Source organism: Stegodyphus dumicola, chromosome X2, assembly GCF_044657685.1.
Source record: "Stegodyphus dumicola isolate Sdum_Otavi_A_Nest chromosome X2, ASM4465768v1".
Taxonomy (NCBI): Eukaryota; Metazoa; Arthropoda; class Arachnida; order Araneae; family Eresidae; genus Stegodyphus; species Stegodyphus dumicola.
The window spans coordinates 68,923,919-68,945,828 of NC_140781.1; the positions used below are offsets into that span (position 1 = coordinate 68,923,919).

At 30.2% G+C, this 21,910-nt stretch overlaps 1 protein-coding gene across 4 annotated transcripts in view; it reads right to left on the reverse strand.

The window, feature by feature from the left end:
• Positions 1-21,910, reverse strand: part of LOC118191761 (uncharacterized) — a 72,187-nt gene that overhangs the window by 15,445 nt on the left and 34,832 nt on the right. For all 4 annotated transcript variants that reach the window (XM_085809790.1, XM_085809791.1, XM_085809789.1 and 1 more), the window contains 2 exons: positions 18,519-18,667; positions 15,858-15,917 (listed from right to left, as the gene is read on the reverse strand). In XM_085809790.1, the coding sequence (XP_085665916.1) occupies positions 15,858-15,917; positions 18,519-18,667 (209 nt within the window). The remainder of the gene's footprint in view (positions 1-15,857; positions 15,918-18,518; positions 18,668-21,910) is intronic.

The following is a 21,910-nucleotide window of genomic DNA, read 5'->3' on the forward strand; positions in this document are numbered from 1 at the left end:
ATGTTGTTTTTCTGTTCTTACAAGATGGGCACAGACTGTATGTTTTTTCTTTTTTCTAATTTTTTCTTTTTGATTTAATACATTCATCCTCTTAATTTCATTCTGTCCAAAGATTCTTTTAATTGTTACTTTCAGTTCCCATGGAAAAAAGCGGCAGTTATCTTAATTTTCAGATATGGTTTAAAAAGTTGATTGGCTAATAAAGGCACACAATTTTTTCTTTTCAGTTTTGTAGCATAAGGATATCACTGAAACAATATGTATGAATATAAATTCCAAATATCTACAGGCACTGCTTTAGAGCCTATTTTTGCAGGATGTTTCAGACCAGGGAGCTGAATAATTATGTTATGCTTTGGTGTTCGTACCGCCCAATATGGCTCTTTTTGCATCATTTGAAGTCCCATAAAAGTTTTCATTTTGTTTACAGTCATTAGAAAAATTATCACATTCATCTGTGGAAAGCTCATATTTTGCTTTTGCTGTGAACCCTACATGATTTTTTAGAGTCAGAGTATTCTACATAAAAAAAAATATTGACAAGATATTCAATTTCATTTTGAGTGATATATACAGGACATTTTCTTGTAAAATTTGGAGCCATATTTATCACTTTTACGAAAAACAAGCATCCAATAAATAACGCCTATCATCCACTAACACTGGTACGCATTTGCTGTGAGCAGTCTCCCAGACCACTTAACCTTTTAACTGTCATGCCCGAGTGGTGTTCGAAAATGTCACGCCCGAGTATTGCTCGGGGTAATTTTTTTTTGAGTGCATCGTATTGTTATACCCGAATATATATCGGGAGACATTTATTTCGGCTTCATCTCTTTGTCAAACCCGACTGTATCTCGGGAAAAGTTAATGTCGCTCAATTCAATAGATGACAGCACTTTACTGAAGATTTCAAAAGTTAGAGGTTATAAGTTCTTTGGTTCAAAGTGAACGGGATCTTTTTGTTGTAAAATGGCGTCCAGTTCTTTGAAACGTTATATAGATGATTTAGATTCCTCAACCGAAGATGAAGAATGTGTGTTTGATGAGCAGTATTCATGATACTTCCATGGTCAGCCTCAAAAATAAAAAAATGGAGATATACTCAAGCCGAAGATTGTTTCTAATTACAGTCTATCTATGGGATGTGTAGATCGCTGTAATCAGGAAATATCCTTTCATCCAACAATTCGGAAATGTCAGAAAAAATATTATAAAAAGATATTTTTACATTTACTAGACAAGGTACTCTGGAACTCATATTTGCTCTATAAAAATGTAGTTGGGAAACGTATTACATTTTTAGAATTTCGAATCCAAGTTGTAGAAGAGCTTTTACATAAATATGATGATGCAGCTTCTTGACAAAAGAATGTTGGCAGACCACCTACAATAGATAACCCTGCCCGTCTTACTGAAAGACATTTTATATCCCATATTCCTCCTACTCCTCCGAAACGTGAGCCTTCAAGACAGTGCAAAGTGTGTTGTTTGAAAAAGGATAAAAAATGGGGAAAAGATAAGGAAGGAAACACGATTCGGGTGCAGTGATTATGGAGTTGGTTTGTGCTTGGAAAAGTGTTTCCAGTTGTACCACACAAGACTGAATTACTGAACTACTAATAGGTATTCGCCTATATTTATTTATTTTTTAGAAAATAATTAATTTTTTTCATTTTTAGAAAATAATGCTTCACTAGAAGCGAACTTTATAACTGCCATGTTGAGTGGCAGCCGCCTCAAGCAAATATGCAGTGGCTACAAAACTTTAAAATTTTACCCATGTACTTCAAAATATAAATTTTTAACTACTTAAGCATATTTTATTTTGTACTAAACATTTGAATTTTCCAATAAAAAAATTTGACAATTTGTGTACCCAAATCATCAAAATAACTTGACAGTTAACGGGTTAAAAGGTTAAAAGGTAAACAAATGTAGTTAACTGACACCATAATAAAGCTAGAATTTTGAAACTGGATGTGTGAACTTGTGGGACTGGTTTTGGAAGGTAGAAGGAAGGAAAGGGATCATTCTCTGTTTTTAGAGGTGGAAATGATGGTTAGAAGATCCTCAGTGGTCTCTCAGACCACTCACAGCAAAACGGTTTTGGGCAGAAAACTTTCGTTACAACCAGATATTCATCACACCTCCATTCACTTTTATAGCATCATAAATAGTTTGCATTGCTGTTAAAGAATTTTTCTGAAGATTTTCCACCAGCATATCCTTATTAATGAAACTTAACATACAAAATAGCTGTTAAGACACTTTCGCAGTAACTTTTAATAATTTTGTTGGTGTGGATTGTGCCAGAGCTAAAGCACATTTTCAGCATTTTATTGCTACTACTTTATTTAACATAGGTGAATAGAGCTCTAAAAAGAGATTTCTGCATATTCTCAGGTAAAAAACATGGTTTATAGTATTAGGTGCATATCTGTAAATATAAAATACTATATTGCATGCATTCTGCAGGAAACTCATGGAACGCTTTCTCTACATGGATATAATATACAGAGATGATTTTATGGGTGGCATTCAGCCTATCTGTAGCAGTTTCTGTATTCATGCATAACATAGAATGTACTGTAATTTAGCAGCTGAGGATGTAAAACTGATGGACTGGAAATTATACCTAGTATTATGACCCTGAGTAAGTAATGTTTTGATACATTTATTAAACAAAATACTTCGTATAATGTATATTGTAAAGCAATAATAAAATTTATTTTTGTTAATTTTAACCATTATAAATTGTTCAATGATAATGCAAAAGATAAAGAGAAGCATAAGTAAAAAATTCATACATGTAAAAGCTTTGTCAGCATCACTATTGGAACATAATTTGTTGTTCTAGTTTTTGTAAACATTAGAAATAAGTCATAATTCATCTGACACATTTTTAAAAATATTTTTGGCATGAAAATTTAAATACTGTTGTGTGAAACTAAATTATTAGTTTTATTCCAGATGAAAATCTTGGTACACAGTCAATCATCAGCAAAAGTGACAGAAATTTCAAATTATCATTAGAATTTTTTTATAAATATAAATTATATTTATATGAAAGTTTTCTTTTTCTGCAAAAATGTGATGCTGATTTTGAAACTTTCCCTGTAAATTAGTGCAAAATTAAAGTAATTGAATACCTTTAAAAATGCATTTGGAATACTCAGCAGCAAGTTTTTTTTATTTCTTAATTAAAACTTTGGTTTATCAAATCTTATTCTTTGATTAGGCCTTTTTGAGACATTATCTAAGCTTTCCTTTTTAGAAGATGTATTTTTGATAAAGATGCATTGAATTTTCATTATTTAGCCATGTTATCAAGAATTCTGTTTGCATGTATGGTTATTTGGGCAAACTTAGTATTTAAAAGTTTTGTTTTTCTGTGTTTCATATAATATATATTGAACTTGAATAGCTATGCTTATTATACACAGTGTAACAATTGCTGCACAAAGCTGCTATAAAAATGACAAAAATTTACAGATTTTGCTCTAAGTACTCATTTCAGTTTAGCATAAATCACTCAAAAGTTAAGAAATTCTGTGCATATTCTCTGTCAAACTGGGAATAAATTTTTGTTTATTGATCTCTTAACCCTCTGATAATCCTGCAAAATCATGTCTCTTTGAAGTTTTAGGTCAAAAAGAAATGACTTTACAGAATGGTTCTAATTTTAACAAATAACATAATGCATATTTTTTCCTTGACATAAATTTATGAATATATTTATTAATACCATGTACCTTAATTTTAGGTAGATAAGCCACAGCTGACACCTGTTTAAAAGTTGAAAACTTAGGTTTGCGGCGTAGTCAAAGGAATTTTATTGTTCCTCTATTTTTAAAACTTCTAGTTTATACTGTAAGTTATACACGAGTGAAACGGTTAATGCAAAATTCACTGCTATATTTTAGCCTGATAACGATCGCTTGGGTGGCGCTGAGGAAGTGCAACACATATAAGCTTGCATGAAACTCACCTAACAGGGGCACTCGGTGTAAATATACCTTAATGTATGTACTTTCATTTGAATGCCGTGGTTTTGTATACATTTTCTGATGACCATCTTTTTTTTCAATGGACCATATGAGCTTTTACTTCACCAAGTTCTTACACATGCCTCACAGCTTTGTGGCTTGCTCATTATTGCTTACTTATTGCAGCATTTGTTTTACTGCTCACATCTCTGCTGAATTTTAAAAAATTCTCATGACTCCTACTTGATGAAAAAGCCATACAGCTGCTTTAAAGCTCTCTGAACTGAAGAAATGGATAGAAATTGGATATTTCATTGTGGCTAGAGAATTCCAAGTTGACAAAAGATGCATTCAGCAGAAATCCAAACAAGAATTAGAGAAATCCCTAAGAATTAAAGATCATGTCAGACTGGCACCATAGCCTGGTCTGTTTTGAAAGAGAATTAAGAGAAATGGACAACAGAGTAGAGAAAAGTGATTATCAGTGTCAACAGTTAGAATCCGCCTTCAAGAAAACGTAACTGCTCATTAAATGAGTGCTAGAAACTTTGCTGGTGGACCTAATTGGTGTTTTAGATTTATGAAATAAAAGAAGCTATCCACAGGATCAAATAACAGTTGGACAGAAGCTTTCCATCTACTGGCATGAAAAAAAGATAGATTTTTTGAAGTACACATCTAAGAAAAATTAAAGAACCAAATTTGAATAGCGGAAACATAATTAATATGGATGAAGTGCCCACTACTACTTTTGACTCTCCTTTGAATAGAACAGGTCATTCAACCAATGTAAAAAACTATTTCTGTGTAAACAACCAGGAATGAAAAGACTTCATTTACTTGTGATCCGAGCGAAGTTAATCCCTTTGATAATTTTCAAAAGAAAAAAAGTTCCAAAAGGAAACTTCTCTAAAGGGGTCATTATTCGTGTCAATGAAAAAGGATGAATCTGCAAGGAAGTTGTATTGCTTTGCCTAAGGGAAACTTATTGAAGGAAAAAAAAAACATGCTTTTTTACAACCTTGGGGGGATTCAGTTTCCTGGATTCACTGTGATCCTATTTAGTGGATACTGTAAAAAACACAGTGAAAAAAACTTAGCATTGATGTTTCAGTGATATCAAGTGGGCTTACAGAAATTTTACAGCCACTGGATCTCACCATCAACAAAAATTTCAAGCATAAACTACAAAAGCAGTGGAAGGAATGGATGCAAAGCAGACTCCATTTCTTTCCAAATTCCGGATGGATGAGAAAAGCTTGATATGAGGAGGTTGCCTAGTGGATCCATAAATCATGGCAATTAGTCCAAGCTAATACGATTGTACCAGCTTTCAAGCTGGAAATTATTGAAGAAGAAAATGAAAATGACGATAGCAACATTGAAAGAAATGATTTAGAATAGGGTAATGAAAGTGACCTTGATGTTCATTTGTTAAGTTTATTTATCTCTGACATTGATAAAGTCAGATTGTGAAGGTTTTGTATACAAGAATAGTTTATTTTAAATATAAAATTCCGTTTGATTATTTGATTTATGTAGACATTTTTCATAATATGGTAATTTGTGGCAATAAGCAAAGTTTACCTAAACCATAAAAATAACATCTAATGGAAACCAGCAGAATTTATTTCTCGTATGTTTAAGGTAAGATGCTTGTTTACTTTTTATTTATTTAAATATTACTTTTTATACATATGCTATAAATGTTAAAAATCCTGATTATATCGATATGGAGAGCAGCTACTAAATAAATTAATAATAAGTACCATGTTTTGGAATGCTTTGCTGAGCCTAATCCAATGAACCTTAATTTTTCTATCACTTATCATGTGTGTGGCATCAACGCCAGGGAACTTATATACTCAAAATTAGAGTATTTAAAATAACAGCAATTAAGAATTAGTAGTAGTAGCAATTAAGAATGTAAGCATAAATAGCAATTAAGAATTATTTTTCCTGAAGTAGTTAAGAGGAAGTGATTATAGGATTGCTTTTATATCTGTTGAAAGCATCTACAAAAGGATGTTTGACTGTTTAAAATTATAAGTAATTATTTTTAATCAATTAAAATATAAATTAAATTTTATTTCTTCATACTCCATTTTGTTATTGGTAGATATGGCAGAATATTTTGACTTTACTTGCTTGTTTCTCAAAAGACTTCATTAGTATTTTCCTTTTAGACCTTTAATTCTTAAATGCTAATTTCTAAGGGTACCACTTTATTGGTATTTCTTTTTGGATATTCTTCACTTTTTACTTTTGGTTTTGACTTTTACCCTTGCCTGCATGAATGACGAAACACAAATTTAATGATTGGCGAGTTTAGTTTGGAGGCAACTTCCCCTTCATAAGTCTGTCTCCTGCCTGCTCAACAGTCATTCACTTATGCATTTTTAAAAAATTGTTTGGATTAATTTTAATTTACTAAATTAGTGAATTTATTTTCATGGATTGGTTTTGCACTTGATTTACTTATGCTTCTGAATTTAAATGATATTGTAGATTAGTTCGAGAATTAAATCTTTTATATGTTTACACATTTAAAAAAATTTTTTTTTTTGATTTAAATTTGCTTTTTTAAATTTTGGCTTTAAATTTGCTTTTTTACTTTTATACGTGTTTTTTAAAATTTAAATTTAATTTGTTTAAATGATAGAGTAACTAATATTTAATTAATTCTTTGTTAGGCATCAGCAATTTACAAATGCATTAGTTTCTTTTATAAATGGAAACCATTACACAAAGATTTAATTTGAGTATAATTTTTGGATCGACTGTTTAGTATTATTTATTGTTATCAAGGGCAAGAAATATTGTCGGATATGGCTAACTTCTTTTAAAAAAGCATTATATTGGTGCTTCAGAGAACATCGGCAGCTATACATGAAACAAAGAGACTTGTGCAGAGCTGAGGCTCTGGAATTCCCTTGAATATTTTTATAAGTGAAATTGAATTTTTAGAACAAAAGGGGATTTTAAAAATTTTGGAAATTAAATAACGAAGAATCTGCATGTATGTATATTCCCTGCATTGTGAGAACACAACACTACTTAGAGCCATCAAATTCTGAATAACATTGTCTTCCCGAACATGTGTGCTTCGAAGCCGAAATTTGGCCTTTTGAATTTTATATGTCATATTTTGTAAAACTTTAATGATTGCTTTACAAACAAACTTAACGATTTAAAAGCAAGCAGTTGCAGCACAAGTAGCACATGACGTTACAAAGTGGTCGTGGTAACTTTTACAACGCCTTTACAACGTAGCGAAGACGCAAAATATTTGCAGGTGAATCTTGGCAATTTATCGACGTCGCTAAAACTGACCGCTTTTAGACGTGGTCATTTTAGCATCTTTTTCATAGTTCATTAGCGTTACTTTTGGAATGAAAAGAGACTAAATCTGCTCCTTCAAGAATCTGAAAACCATATAAGATTTATTTTGCAATGTTTCATTACTTTATTTCATCTAAATATATAAGGTAGATTCATCTAATGATATATAAATTTAATATAAATACTTGAACTATTAAATTTAATTAGTATCAAAAAACATGCTAAATTATTGTTTAAAATCTTATTAAAATAATTAATACTTAAAATATTTTTTATAAATATTAGAGCAAAATATTTAAAAATGAAACTAATCTATAAAGCAAGTTATTAAGTTATGCATTTTATATGTTTTAAAAAATTATATTTCCAAAATCAATGCAAATCACATGTTAGCAATTATTTCACTGCTGAAATATGACTGTATTTATTATTTTTGAAGTAAGGACGAATTTATTTGAATTAATATGCTGACAGAATATGAAACATTTTACCGCATACAGAGCAAAAAGTACAATTTTTGCGAAGACATGATTGTGCATGAAGATGTATTCATGGATAAAAATGGGGTGATTTTAAGAATACCGAGAAAACGGCCAATGTTAAAAAGACGATGCATATCCATGCATATTTAACGACTGTCCAATATATCTGACGGAAAACTTACTGACAGTCAGGGGAAGCAGAACGGAAAAATTAATGGAAAAAGAAATATTAACACTTTTGATGGAAAATGACAAAATTAATGGTTTTGATATATTACAAATAAATGTTGACATCAAAATTAAAGAAACTGCGAAAAAAAATACAAAATTCATCACCAATAAAAATTCTGATGAACTGTTTGTTATGTTTTTACGTTTTTGTCCATCTCCATGCATTCAAAAATGCTTTGTTTAATCCTAGTATACGGTACACTCGGAATTTGGCGACAATTGACATTACAAATGGTTTAGCAAGCACGATAAATCCTTTTTTGTAAATATAATCTTGTGAACATTGTTCGTAATTTTATTCAGCTGAAATAATTCTTCTACACCATTTAAAAAAGATTCTATTAAATTATCAGAAGAACCATCGAAAAATTTAATGCACTCATATAAATCGCTGAAAAGTTACACTGAAGTTTGACCGATTGACATTTCATGTATATTATTTAGTGGATGATTATATAAATGAACATCTGAACTCGAGGTTTGCAAGCTTTGGCTAGCTGCCGAATTCAAACAAGTTAGTTAACTGCGCAATAATTTCAGACTTCATCTTATTTTTAGGAATATTTTCTTCACAGTTTTGTAATTCATCGCCGGAATTAAATACGGATGAACTTGAATACAGCAAGAGAACGATGTACAAGAATATAATGATGGCAGTTTATTTTGAATTGAGGAGAAATCATAGTGGTAATGTCAAATTTCTGCTTATTTTGTTTGTGAATATCTGCTCTACAATGCAACGTGCTAAAATTGTCTATACAGTTAAATAGTGTTCTGTTTTGGTGTTTATATGTTTCTGGTGATTAAACTCATATCTAGGTGTTCTCCAATCTTCAGTGTTCCAGTGGTGCAATATTTGGATACACAGATTAACGTTATATTTGGATTCACGGATTCGGTTATAACGTCGTAAGTGCTATATCGTATATCACTCATATTAATCAATTATTGTATTCATAATGATAGGTTGGTGCTCTGACTTTCCACATATGATCTAAAAAATAGTGTTAAGGAAACATTAGTATTACTATGAAATACTGTAATCTATAATTATGCGATATTTAATTGTATAATATTTTTTATTGATTGCAAATTGAAGTTCAATTACTTATCATTTGGTATCCATTTTTTCTAACACTGTGTAATTCGCATTTTTTTTTTTTTAATATTCCTGTTATGTATGTCTATTAGATTATCTCAATAAATGAATGTTGGAAATTAGGTTTTACTCTTTATTAAATTTAAGTATATTTTCTTCGCTTACATTTTATGTGCATGTGATAACAAAGAAATTCATCATAAACAGAAAGTTTCATTGTGTGCTATTTAACAAAAAAGCTTACTTTAATGTATTTAGCTTACTATCATATTCTATATTACTTAAATTATTTCTGTACAGTATCAAAAGGAAAGTTACTGATTATAAAAAGTGCATGAAATGATCATTACTATTCTAAAATGTAGAAACTAAAAATAATACATTTACATATGATCAAAAGAAATGGTGTTAAGAAACATCAGCATTACTAGTAAATACTGCAATCCATAATTATTGCACTTTTAATTGCTTACTATTGAAAAACACAAATATTTGTTTATTAATTGGAAATTTTAGTTCTGTTACCTTCCTTCTGCTATTTATACTTTCAAACACTGCTAGTTCATGTTTTTTATTAAAAAGTGCTGTCATGTATGTTGTTTGTTAGGTTATTATTTCATTTTAGATATGAATATGGGAAGTTTTTTTGGTTATTAGATTTAGGTATATTTTTTATCACATTTAGTAACTACTTTATACAGTCTTTCATTTGCATATCTTGGAGATATAGAAGTTAATGGTTATATTTTTTACTATGAAATGCGAATAAATTTATACTTTTGTTCACGTAAAATAATGATTATGTTACCTTATGCTTCCTAATTTATCATGACAGGGGCAATTTTTATTGTGTCTGAGATTTAACAGAAATAAATGTGATATTGCTGTTATAATCAGAAACGTTCTTTTTTTTTTTTTTTTACTCACATACATAGTTTTACTTTTATTTATGTCTGATTGAGTTTTATTTTCTTAAAACCTACTATTATTGTTATACATTTATAATAACCATTTTCATAATTACTCTCACTTACATACTAAAGGATTAAGGAAAAAATAATGAAATCTTAAATAATCGTAACTTAGAATTTAAGTTGCTTAAAAAATATAGTTTAAAGTACTGAAAATAATCAAGACTATTATTACTTATGTATATTTAGTCTAAAGAGAAAAAAATGTATTATCTTCTGGTTTTTAAGGAAATGATAAAATATTGAAACTTTAGAAAAATACAAGGAATACAAAATTTTAAATCATTATGTAACACAAGGACATAATAACAACATTTCCACAACTGTTGCAAAAAGGTCAAATTCTGCAAACATTTAGGCGTCGTGATACGATGCTTTCACAACAAAATATAACAAGATGCAATAATGATGTCTATTCAACATAAACCTCATCTGCAAAGATGTAATAAAGATGTCTTTGCAATGGTTGCAAAACAGTGGAGTTTTGCGGACATCTGGGCGTCTTAAAGATGACATATTGCAACGTTTTTGCAAAGACATCCACGACGAGTTTGCATGGTATGGAACAAAACATCTTTTCTCCAGCATTTGAGACTGTCTATCCAAAATTCTAAAGATATGCTGCTTTTAAATATTTTGTGATTTTGCTGCTGAATTGAATTTTATGTGATGCAAGTGTGAAGAACATCGTATTTAACAAGTAAAGTTAACACAGATAATACTATTGATAAAAAGACAAAGAAAAAAAAAGTTTTGCAAGCAATCTTACTAAGAAAACTGAACACTAATATGATGAACTGAGAAAAACTGAAAAAAATAGAAAAATGTATGCCAACACTTAACAGTGCATCGGAAATTCTAAACATCTGCTGCTAAGCTGCTTTTAAAATTTTTGTAATTTTGCTGTTTAATTTATATCTGGTGTAAGTGCAAAGAAAATGAGGCTTTATGAAAAAGCTGAAAAGACAAAAATATATGGTTTATCAGGAGTGACTGCAACAGCTGCAAGCTTAATGAGAGTGTTGAAAACCTTAAGAAATCATTTTGGGCGATCTTAAAATATGAAATGTTTCAGATTTTTATGCTTTATGCAATCCAAAAATTACTTTTTATTCGAATAATTTTAACTAGTTTATTTAATTTTACTTTTGAAACATCCACTTTTAAATTCAAGAGTCTATTTGTACTTTATATTTTTGGGGATTATTTCACGTAACCTTTAAGTGCCTATACATCAATACAACAAATTTAAATATTTAGAATTATTTCAAGATAAAAGTTATGAATCAAAAGAAACTTTCAGTTTAAATTCTTAGAATATCATATCAGTTTTTGATTTATATTAATTACTTTGTACACAACTGCTCCATTTTTCTTTTTATTTCTTCAAATTGATAGAATATTCAAAACATACTCTTCTTCCAGGCTGTTACATGTTTAAAACGTGCTGTTACAAACTATTGCACTTTTGAAAATTTGCTACTTCACTTACTTAGCTTATAGTGCTTTTTGCAATCAGATCACTTTATCAAGGTCTCCCAATAGGATCAGTATTGACCACCTGGGAATGGTTGAAATTTTATAGGGGGTCAATAATGACCTGGGCATCAACAGCCAAATACATAAGTGACAATCTGCGTAGTGAAGATTCCATTGATAATAAAAGTGTACATAAATGCCAAGTTTTGGATTTTAAAAGTCTTACGAGAGAAATATTCCCAAAATAAAAATTGTTACCCAGCTAATATTGTCTTTTCCCCCTTCTCATTTAGTATAAGTAGGCTTAAGTCAAGTCGGTGATTTACAATGGGAAAAAAGGGAGGTTGTGCATTTCTGAAGGAGGTGATTTGAGAATTAAGCAATTTTATGTCAAATGTTAGAAAAATTACAAAATGTCAAATGTTAGAATAGTTTATAATCTGTGGTTTTGTTTTTGAAAACTTGTTTATATATCTAAAGTTAAAATTAAAAATAATACAAAAATAAAAAAACAAACCTTTCTTAAATTTTTATTCATAATTTTAGTCTAATTTTTATTATTAAATTATTTATGCATATTTGTAGGTCACTGGAAAAATGCCCACAGGAAAAATGTTCACAGAATAATGCTCACAGGAAAAAAGCCCACACAGAAGTATGGCCACATAGAAAAAAGCTCACATGGAAAAATGATCACTTAGAAATATGCTCACATGGAAAAAAGCTCACATAGATATAGATATATGCTCACATGGAAATAAGCCCACTGATAAATAAAATACGTAGAAATATCCTTACATTAATCAATCAATAATTAATCGATATAAACATTGCATACCTACTTGAATTTTTCAAAGAAAAATTATTTAAATTACCAAAACATCTATAGTATATACAGCAATTGTGCAAGTAGTAGTAACTTGCTTTCGCACTAAATGAATTTAAGATCATACAACATATATATATATATATATCAAAAACAACTTATGAGTAGATTTAGTTGCTATATAGGATTAACAAATGGGCCATTTTGAATTAGGAAAAATAGAGGAGGAAGAAAGAAAAAATGAAACACAATATACAGCGAAAAATTATTACAATTTTAATTGTTAAAAAAATAAAATAATAGTAAGTATAAGTTACACATTTTATAATATAAACATTTAGAAGAATATGCAAATAGAAATAATTATTTTATTTAAATTATGTAAAATACCTTGTTATATATAAATCTTGTATATTTCACATAAACTTAATTTAAGGTATTTCTCCAGCCTTAGCATGCCTTCATGGTGTGGTGGTCTGCACGCTGGGCGTGTATTCCAGAGATCCGTGATTCGATTTCCGGCGAAGGCATTGCTCATTTTTCATATCTGCTGCTTCCAAAATACCTAATGTCTCTACAAACTTACTGAATATTAGCTAATAGATGTAAATATCTAATTTTATCATGGATTTCATCATAGTTTCTTACATGATTTGCGATTACCAAATGTAAGTTTTCATATTTTCTTTTTACTTCAGTATGCTCTGTATTTAGAACAGCTAGTAATAAACGTTGACAGGTTTAATCTTTTTCAGTTCGTCAAACAAAAACCACATACTAGGATGGCTACAATTAAATAATGAATTTAGTACCTTATGAAAGCTTTCATAATAATTTGTTGTTTTAGGAGATTTTTCGAAAGCTGCTTCATAATGATTCCACACTTCAATTGGAAACTATATCTAACTATACTGTGGTCTTCTAGAACATTTCCGCTCCAAACTTAAATAACTATATTCAAATATTAATTTCTATAGATACACATCAAAAGTATGCAAAAATAGAGTAAATAAAAAACAAAAATAAACTATTGGCAGTTACAGGGAAAAAATGTTGTACAGGGGGCAGTGGTATAAAAATATTACAGTACATGAAAAATTTTACTATAATTTTCATTCTTCTATATACTGCCTCTGAAAAGGTTAATATGAGCATTTGTCCAATAACTTTTTCAAATCATCAAATAATTTTTCTTTAAAAAATTCACGTAGGTGTTCAAATTGATTAATTATTGATTGATTATTGATTGATTAATGTAAGGATATTTCTATGTATTTTACTTATCAGTGGGCTTATTTCCATGTGAGCATATATCTATATATCTATGTGAGCTTTTTTCCGTGTGAGCATATTTCTAGGTGAGCATTTTTCCATGCGAGTATTTTTCTATGTGGGCTTTTATCCTGTGAGCATATTCCTGTGGGTTTTTTTTCCTAAAACCTTATTTGTATTATGATTATGTTGTATGCTGTATAGAGAAAAATGTAAGGGGTTCAGTGGAGAAAATTGTTCATGTAATAAAAAGCTTGGGAACACCTGATCTATAATAAGCAAAATTTTCCAAGACTTAGTTTCCTCTTTTTTTTTAGCTGAATTTAGTAGGGGTACTCTTATTTTTAAATTTAATGTTATATATCATAAATTTTGAAAACATTTTTGGTACTTCTTCAGGGAAGTTAAAGCAGTCACCATTCTTTAAAAAAGCTTCAGAGCTGAATTCTTCATTCACAAAGTCATGATGAGCTTCTCAGACACAGAATAATAGGAACTGCATATACTCCATGTCTTTATAAAGTCTAATATGTGATGCATAAGTGATGTCTTTTAATTAGCCTATTATGACAACGTGCTACCTCAAATTTTCATTGCTTCACGTATATTCAGGTCAATTTTCAGGTCATTCTGACCTGTGGTTCATTTCTTACAGACTTTTGAAAGTTGAACATAATTATAATCACCCTGTACATGAGAAGTATCAGCCTAAAGGAAGGGATGTTTTCATGCAGGACTTAGAGAAAAACTGATTCCGGAAACAACCTCCACAAAAGAACCAAATTGTCTGGAATCATGGATAATTGTCTTATTGCTAATTTTATATGCAAATTATCTATGTAGATAGATGCTATCCAAATGTCTTTTGGTTGCTTTTGCTAATTATACCAAGTGAAGTAATTTTATAAATGGTAGAAATGTGCAAAAACTTATATAAAAGCTTATCACAAAAGGATGCTACTTAATGTGATCACTGCTAATGTTATCTATCATATGGATATTGTTACTGCATTGCCGAAGTCCCGTCCGTTTGCATATGAAAGCATGGAAAATGAATCCCTTATTGTAATAAAAATAAATTCCGTTAATATGATCAAAATACTATACAATAAATTATTTTATTCTGAAGTAAATTAGCCAAGTAAGTTCAAAATTGAAAATTAAAATTACAAAGTGGTAGGGAATGATTCCAAATAAGAAATCAAGTAGCCAAACAGCTTAGTTTTGAGTTTAGTGGATAATTTCAAATTAGGCAAAAAAGCAAGGCTTGTAGCAGAGCTGGTGCTTATGAACCAGACAGCAGAATTTAGAAACTGCAGAGTTTACACTGGGTGGCAAAACCCCTGACACCAGCCCTGCAAGAAAACAATGTAAACTGGCATAGATTTACAATATCAATTTGAGAGCAATCAGACACAAAGCCCTCTTCCAATTTTTTTTTTATACTGAAATAAAAATTACCAGACAAAATCTATGCAAAACTAAGGTTACATTTTTTTTGCCAAATTTTAAATTTTACATTGGGGACTCTTCTTCCGATGAGGGATGCTCTTCAAGTGTTAAGATTAGGGATACAGCATCAGTCGAATAATATCCAGAAATCTTAAGAACAGTTCACAAAAAACTTGCCTTTTTCTAATTAAAACGCTGCAAAATACCTATTTATACGTTTCAAGTTATATTTAGTATATTAAATTAGTTAAATTTTCTAGCTATGTTGAAGAATTTCTTTGTCCCTCATCATTTAATGTTACCAATCAGTTAACATTACCAAAACAGGCGTGGACATATGCTCGTCACATTAAGCAGTGTCCAATGTCAATCTCAATATGAAAATATCTCAATATGAAATGAAATTCTAAAATACAAAGATTTTAAAAGCAGTTCTGTCACCTTTTTTTTCTTCAAATATTTAACAGTTGCATGTTATAACATTTTTGAAATATTTACTTGGTCGAAAAAAAAAATGGCTACACGATGTTAATAGCATTTACTAACTTTGTCTATTAAAACATTAAAAGTAAGGGTCATGCATTTCAGTAAATGGTGCAGTAGGGATTCAGCTCAATTTGCATTATTATTTTAAACCCAGATTTATATGTATAATGTTTCTCATGAAATCGGAAACTAAAAATATAGTTAAAAAGGTAAGACAAGAAGACTTACATGGGTGCACTCGTGATAGCACTATTCCATTCAACAAGCTTGCCTCCAACTTCCTTGATTCTTGAAATAAAATTATATAAAAATTATTCAAAACCAATTAAAAGAAACTTTTTTCTTGTACACTTAAAACACTAATAAAAGCATTAATAAGCTAGAGATAGTTCCCTCCTCTTATTTATAACATTTTTACTTTACCTTTTCCTTAGAAGAAACTGCTATACATTTTACACACACATCGCACATGCACATACAAAAGGGGGGGGGGACACGAAAAAAGAAAAATCTTGGTAATCTTTAAAATGGTCACATTTCGAAAATTACCTTTATAATGACAATTAGTCCCTTTGTTTCTTGTCAAATGTATTTTTTAAATCAATAATGACAGAAGAACTGCAATAAACCTACACGGATGAAGCTACAGCAAAATAATCAGTGGTAAAGTTACCATTAAGAGAGGGAAGGGAGAAAAATTTTACACAGCACAGGTAAGGTAAGCCTTCAAAGCTTAGGAAGGTAACTTCATTGCAATATTGAGGTGAACTCAGCAAAGAACACTACAGTTGTCAGCTCATAACAAATAATGCCTTTGTTGGTTGGTTGGTAACGGAGGACGGGGACGCCTGATGTCTAACAGAGGTAAACAGGCATGTGTCCCGCGCCCTCCACTAACCAGGAACAACTCCCTGGGGCCTCAAGAGGCCGCCTCGGGAGCTTTTTAGGATGTTAACAAGATCATTTACATGGCCATACAAGGGCAGATTGCATTCGTTTTACCATTTTGACATTTGTTGTTGCAATTTGCTATGGTAATTTTGCACATTCACAATAAAATTCTAATAAAAATACAAATTAAATATACAGATACAAAAATACAGTTACAAAATAATAGGATCAAAATACAGGCTCATAGGGGAAAAAAAAATAAATAATAAATAAAATAAAATAAATAAAAATAAAAAAAAAATTAAGTATTATGCATATACAGAAGAGGAAATGTTAAATACATTTGATTGTACATTATTTGAAAGGTGTCTGTAATAGGGACTTATGTAAATTTTAGGAGTAGACTTATGTGTCTGAGAATGTGGAACTGCATGCTGACTTAGTTAGTGTATCATGTCTTGAGAGTTTTGGTTAATGAGGAGAGCACAAATCTTGGCCCATTCTCTTGAGCTTGTTAACAACTTTGCAAATTGTATTTACTGCCGGTTTGTGCTTTATAAGGAAGCGGTGATAAGCTTCACTATTGTTGATAGGAAGAGGGAGGTGATTTCCTGCTGTCAGATGGCATTCAAAAACATAGTGGTCTGGGGAGCCTTCCGCTCCGCAGGCGCATATGTCCGTGGTTGTTATGCCATGTCTATTGAAGTAGGTCGGGAATGGGCCGTGTCCCGTAATATAAGCCGTAAGAGGAGCTATTGCAATGTTGTGTTCAGTGCTGACTTTCGGGAGGTAGCTGTATGTACGTCTTCCAGTTGTGCAGTGCGTCCAGTCTTCCTGCCAAAGATTTAGGCCTTGACCCCGTAATAGCCCTTTGAGGTATTAAGGAGGGGCTGGGATTGTGATTTTTTCAGCTTCTGGATCAGTGGCTGCTTGCTTGGCCAGGCTATCAGCTGCTTCATTCCCCTCATTTTCTGCATGTGCCTTGATCCATGTTAAGGAGAGATGTTTCTGCGGGTTGCGCTGTAAAAGTTGTTGTAATTTGATGATCAAGGGCGAGGTGTGGTTGTGATTATCTAGTGCTAGAAGCGTTGACATACTGTCAGTGAAAATTTTCGCCCGTTCTATATTATTATTGAAAATGTAATCTACCGCGGTTATAATTGCTTGCACCTCCGTCTGGAACACACTGTTGTTTAAGTCAAGGCGTCCTTTCCATACATGGAAGACTGCTAGGAAGTTGGCCCATATTTAAATTATACATGAAGAAAAACATCAGCTAAGCCATCTAACTGCTGAAAACAGGACCCAGGGCAAACTACCAGTATTTCACCAGTTTAGTCACTGGCATGGCTGTTTTGCAACTGCTACTGTGGAAAATTTAAACCTATACTGGCAATAGGTTACTTTTATTCTGAGGCAGCAATTCCCTGCCTATTTCTAACAATGAATTATTAACACATAATTGCTAAACTCAAGTTCATAACAGACTTAGGAGCATCTTTAAACTATAATAATGTTATAAGCACTAATAAATATGAAGATAATATTAAGAAAAATGTTTATATTGCTGATATTTAGAAAAATGAAGAGAAAGTGAAATGAAAAACACTTGTAAGATGAACATATTTACTGCACAAATTCAGAATTACTGACATTACTTGATTTCAGAATTACTGAAAGTTCTTACCATCAAAACATTTTCAGCAATGAACTAACAGCAGGATTTAATTTCAGTGCTCTAGTCTTAATCCCATTACCATGCAACCGAGTTCAAATGTTTGTGCATTTTAATTTTCATAGAATTCTTACATTTTAAGGTATTGAATGAATAAGGAATCTCAACCATATTAAAGGCAGACATGGAAATTAATAAAAATCAATATTATCAAGACATTTTAATAATATTATCAGCAAAATTTAGCAAATCTTTAACAAAAATAACATTCATTGTTTAAGAAATTATTCCCACAACTCTACAAACAGCAAATGAATACTCACGCAGGCGTCTCTTGAATATTCCGTAAACTTTGTTCAACATCTTCTCGTAATTCTTTCCAAGGAGTAATGCCAAGTTTTCTTTTAACATCTTGAGCATATTTCACTTTAGCTGAGAGAACTTGTCTCAGTGTAGCTATCTCTTCTTCAGTCTAGATGAGTAAAAAAAGAATTATAAAATAAAAACTGATTTTCAATAAAATATAGATATTAATAAGTTCTATTCTTACAAATAATTTAAATTAAAATTTTGTTTTAAATCTTTAAATTAATTTAGGAACATAATTTTAATAAATTATTTATGAAAATTTATGCAATATATCATTACATGATGCCAAGACTAGAACACAGCACAAAGTCTTAAATTTCTATGTCCAATATCTGGACTGATCTAACATTCAAACCTCCGAATCACCAACAATAATTTTTAAGGATTTTTTTTTTTTTTTTTTTTGCAAAAAAAAAAAGGGGGGTGAATCATATTTTGAAAGTACCGTTCTTACTTTAGTCTACGCTTAATGCTTCCAGCATGCGCAGGAGACATTTTTTCATAATAAGTACTTTGAAAGCCTTGATTCTTAATTTCAATTTATCACTAAATGAAACACCTGCTTGTTGAAAAAACACAATCATTTATTAATTTAAATTTATATGATCAATAATTTATTGGCTCTATAGCTGCCTTTCTGCTTGGCATTTACCACAAACTGAAAATTATTCTATCCATTGTTGATTTTACACCTACTGAATAACTTAACATCAACCTGAGAATAATTTTTGATCATTTTTTGCTTTTACCACCATGCGAGTATCAACTCACAGAGTGATCTCTAAAACCACTTAAAAAAAAATATTAGTAATTGAATGGCAAACAGCATGGTAAACTTTTATGTTGACCTCATGCTTGGTGAGAATTCCAGACTTATCCAACCATGTTACAAATCACAGACAAGGAGAAACTTACGATAAATTTCTTTGTAAATGCAAAAAATATTTTTTATAGGCCAAAGGAGTACACTTTAGTGCTGTTTGAATTAAGAATAGCTAATTTGTTATTCAGATTTGCAGTGCAAAGCTTTGTACACAATATCACAGTTGTAAAAATTTTGCACACACATTATATATTCTGAATGATCACAAAAAATTCAAAAACTTTCAAAACATAACCAATTTTCATTATAATAACTTATATTTTAACATCATAAATTTTATTATAGTATTACTAAAATTATGTTTTTTTTTTTTTTTTTTTTTTTTTTTTTTTTTACTGTTGTTACTACATTTCTAATTTTCTTATTTTACACAAAACCAGAAGACCCCCCACAACTTTCTACAACAGAGTCGACTCGGTATGTACCTGCTGCCTGTAACTCCAGAGGAAAAGTATCTGCAAGTTTGTCATTCTAAAAGTTAGATATCATCAAACTGGTTTTTTGCATCAAAGAATGAAAGAGATTTAACGGTGTGTTCAAAAATCTAAAAGAGAAAAATAAAGTACATCACAGTGCACTTCTTTGAAGGAGAGAAGAAAAAGTGTTTTGAATCAAGGTCATTTGATCAGAGTAGCAGAATAGTGAAATATGGTTAATACTTCTTGTTCTCTTCAAGTATTTGCAATGTTTATGCATTTTCGATCATGGCGTAAAAGTAAATTAAACATTCAAAGTGTTCTGAAGTTTAACAACCCTTATTGGTGAAATGTGAAGTACCAAACAGTGTTTTGTGCTCATTTGCATTTCAGAACTCTTCTGATTCAAAGAATGGAATATCATCAAAGTTAAGATGTTGAAGAGCTAATAAGTTTTAGTTACGAAGCCAACGTTTTTTCGTCAAGTAAATTAAATTTTAAAATAACTTTGCATTTAAACGTTAATTGCATTGCTTTATGATTTATTGCTAGTAATATTTTGTTTAAATCATTTTAAGATGAAAAGTCATTAATTAAAAATTTTTATGAATAATTTATAATGTAGTTTTGTATATTTGAGTTAAAAGATACTGAATTTGATAAAAATTAAGTACAGAATTTTTAAGATTTCACTTAGAAAAAGTTCCTAATACGATTCATATTTTCGTATTATTGTTTAAATGTCTCCAAATTTATATTTTTGAATTTTTGAAATATTTTAAGAATTAAATTATTGTTTGAAAATTTTAAATTATATGAATTTCTTCAATGTTTATCTTGAAAACATTAAAGAAATAAGTGAAATTAATACAGATAAATAATATGAAATTATGGTAAATGCATGTTAAAATTTATGGGTCACTGTATGTTAAGTATAGAGTATGTTGAGAGAATACTGGTCTCAAAACAGAGGCCTGTTACAACCTCTGTACAGTTGTTCCTTTTACCCTGTTCATATAGATAATGTTGAAGTTCTCTCATTTTATGAGTGAATGTAATTTTTTTATATACTATTATACTTTTTTTAATTATGGAATGTATTAGTGCAGTTCACAAAGACCAGTTACCTTATGCAAAGAACGGAGGCCTTTCCAAGTAACTGCCTTAGCACTCCTGAGCCACTAGTGCAAAAGAAACACTGCTTAGCTCAAGAGGATAGCTCTACTGATGGAAATGTTTGTTTAGAAGTACTGTGATGCCTATCAGTTTGGTAAAATCAGGAATTGCAAATGAAAGATAATAATGGTGAAACCATAATTTCTGAAAATGTTACTATTATATACATGGTGTTAAAATATAATTTATCAATATGGAAATTAGTATCATAAATATTTATGTGTCTTGAATTTAATTATAAGTAATGATTATGTAAAAGTTTTTATTTGTGATACTCTGTGATAATAAAAGCCTTCCCTGAAGAATTATGATTATATGAACTCTCAAACAAAAAGTCTTTTGGACTAAAATGCTGAAAAATTTAAAAGAACTCTAAAATTAAATTTATTTTCAAAAATTGACATTCAAAATTTATACTTTATAGTTATTTAATTATGTTGATCAAAATTTTATGATTTACGTTTTTCTTCATTTGCTAGTGCTTTAATGCTTTTTATTAAAAGGCTTCTCTGTCACTACGCCTTTTTCTCCTTGAAGGGGGGAATATGTAAGAAAAATAAAGAATATGTAAATGATTAAATTAGCAGCGTAAATTAATTTTCCTTCTCTATTCTAAAAATAGTAATCTCTATTTGCACTGCATCATTTCGAGACTAAACCATGTCATATGACTCTTACATAATTATGATGATGTAAATGGAACTAAAATAGCCAATAGTAATTTAACAGCAATATTAACTATCCAATCAGAATGTATTGAGAACCTAAACTAACTCAGTCTGAATTAAGACTTCACCCTGAACATAACACACTTGCTCGCACTCTGTCTGTTTCTTTCCTGCTGCAAATTTATCTAAAATGTAAACTTTTT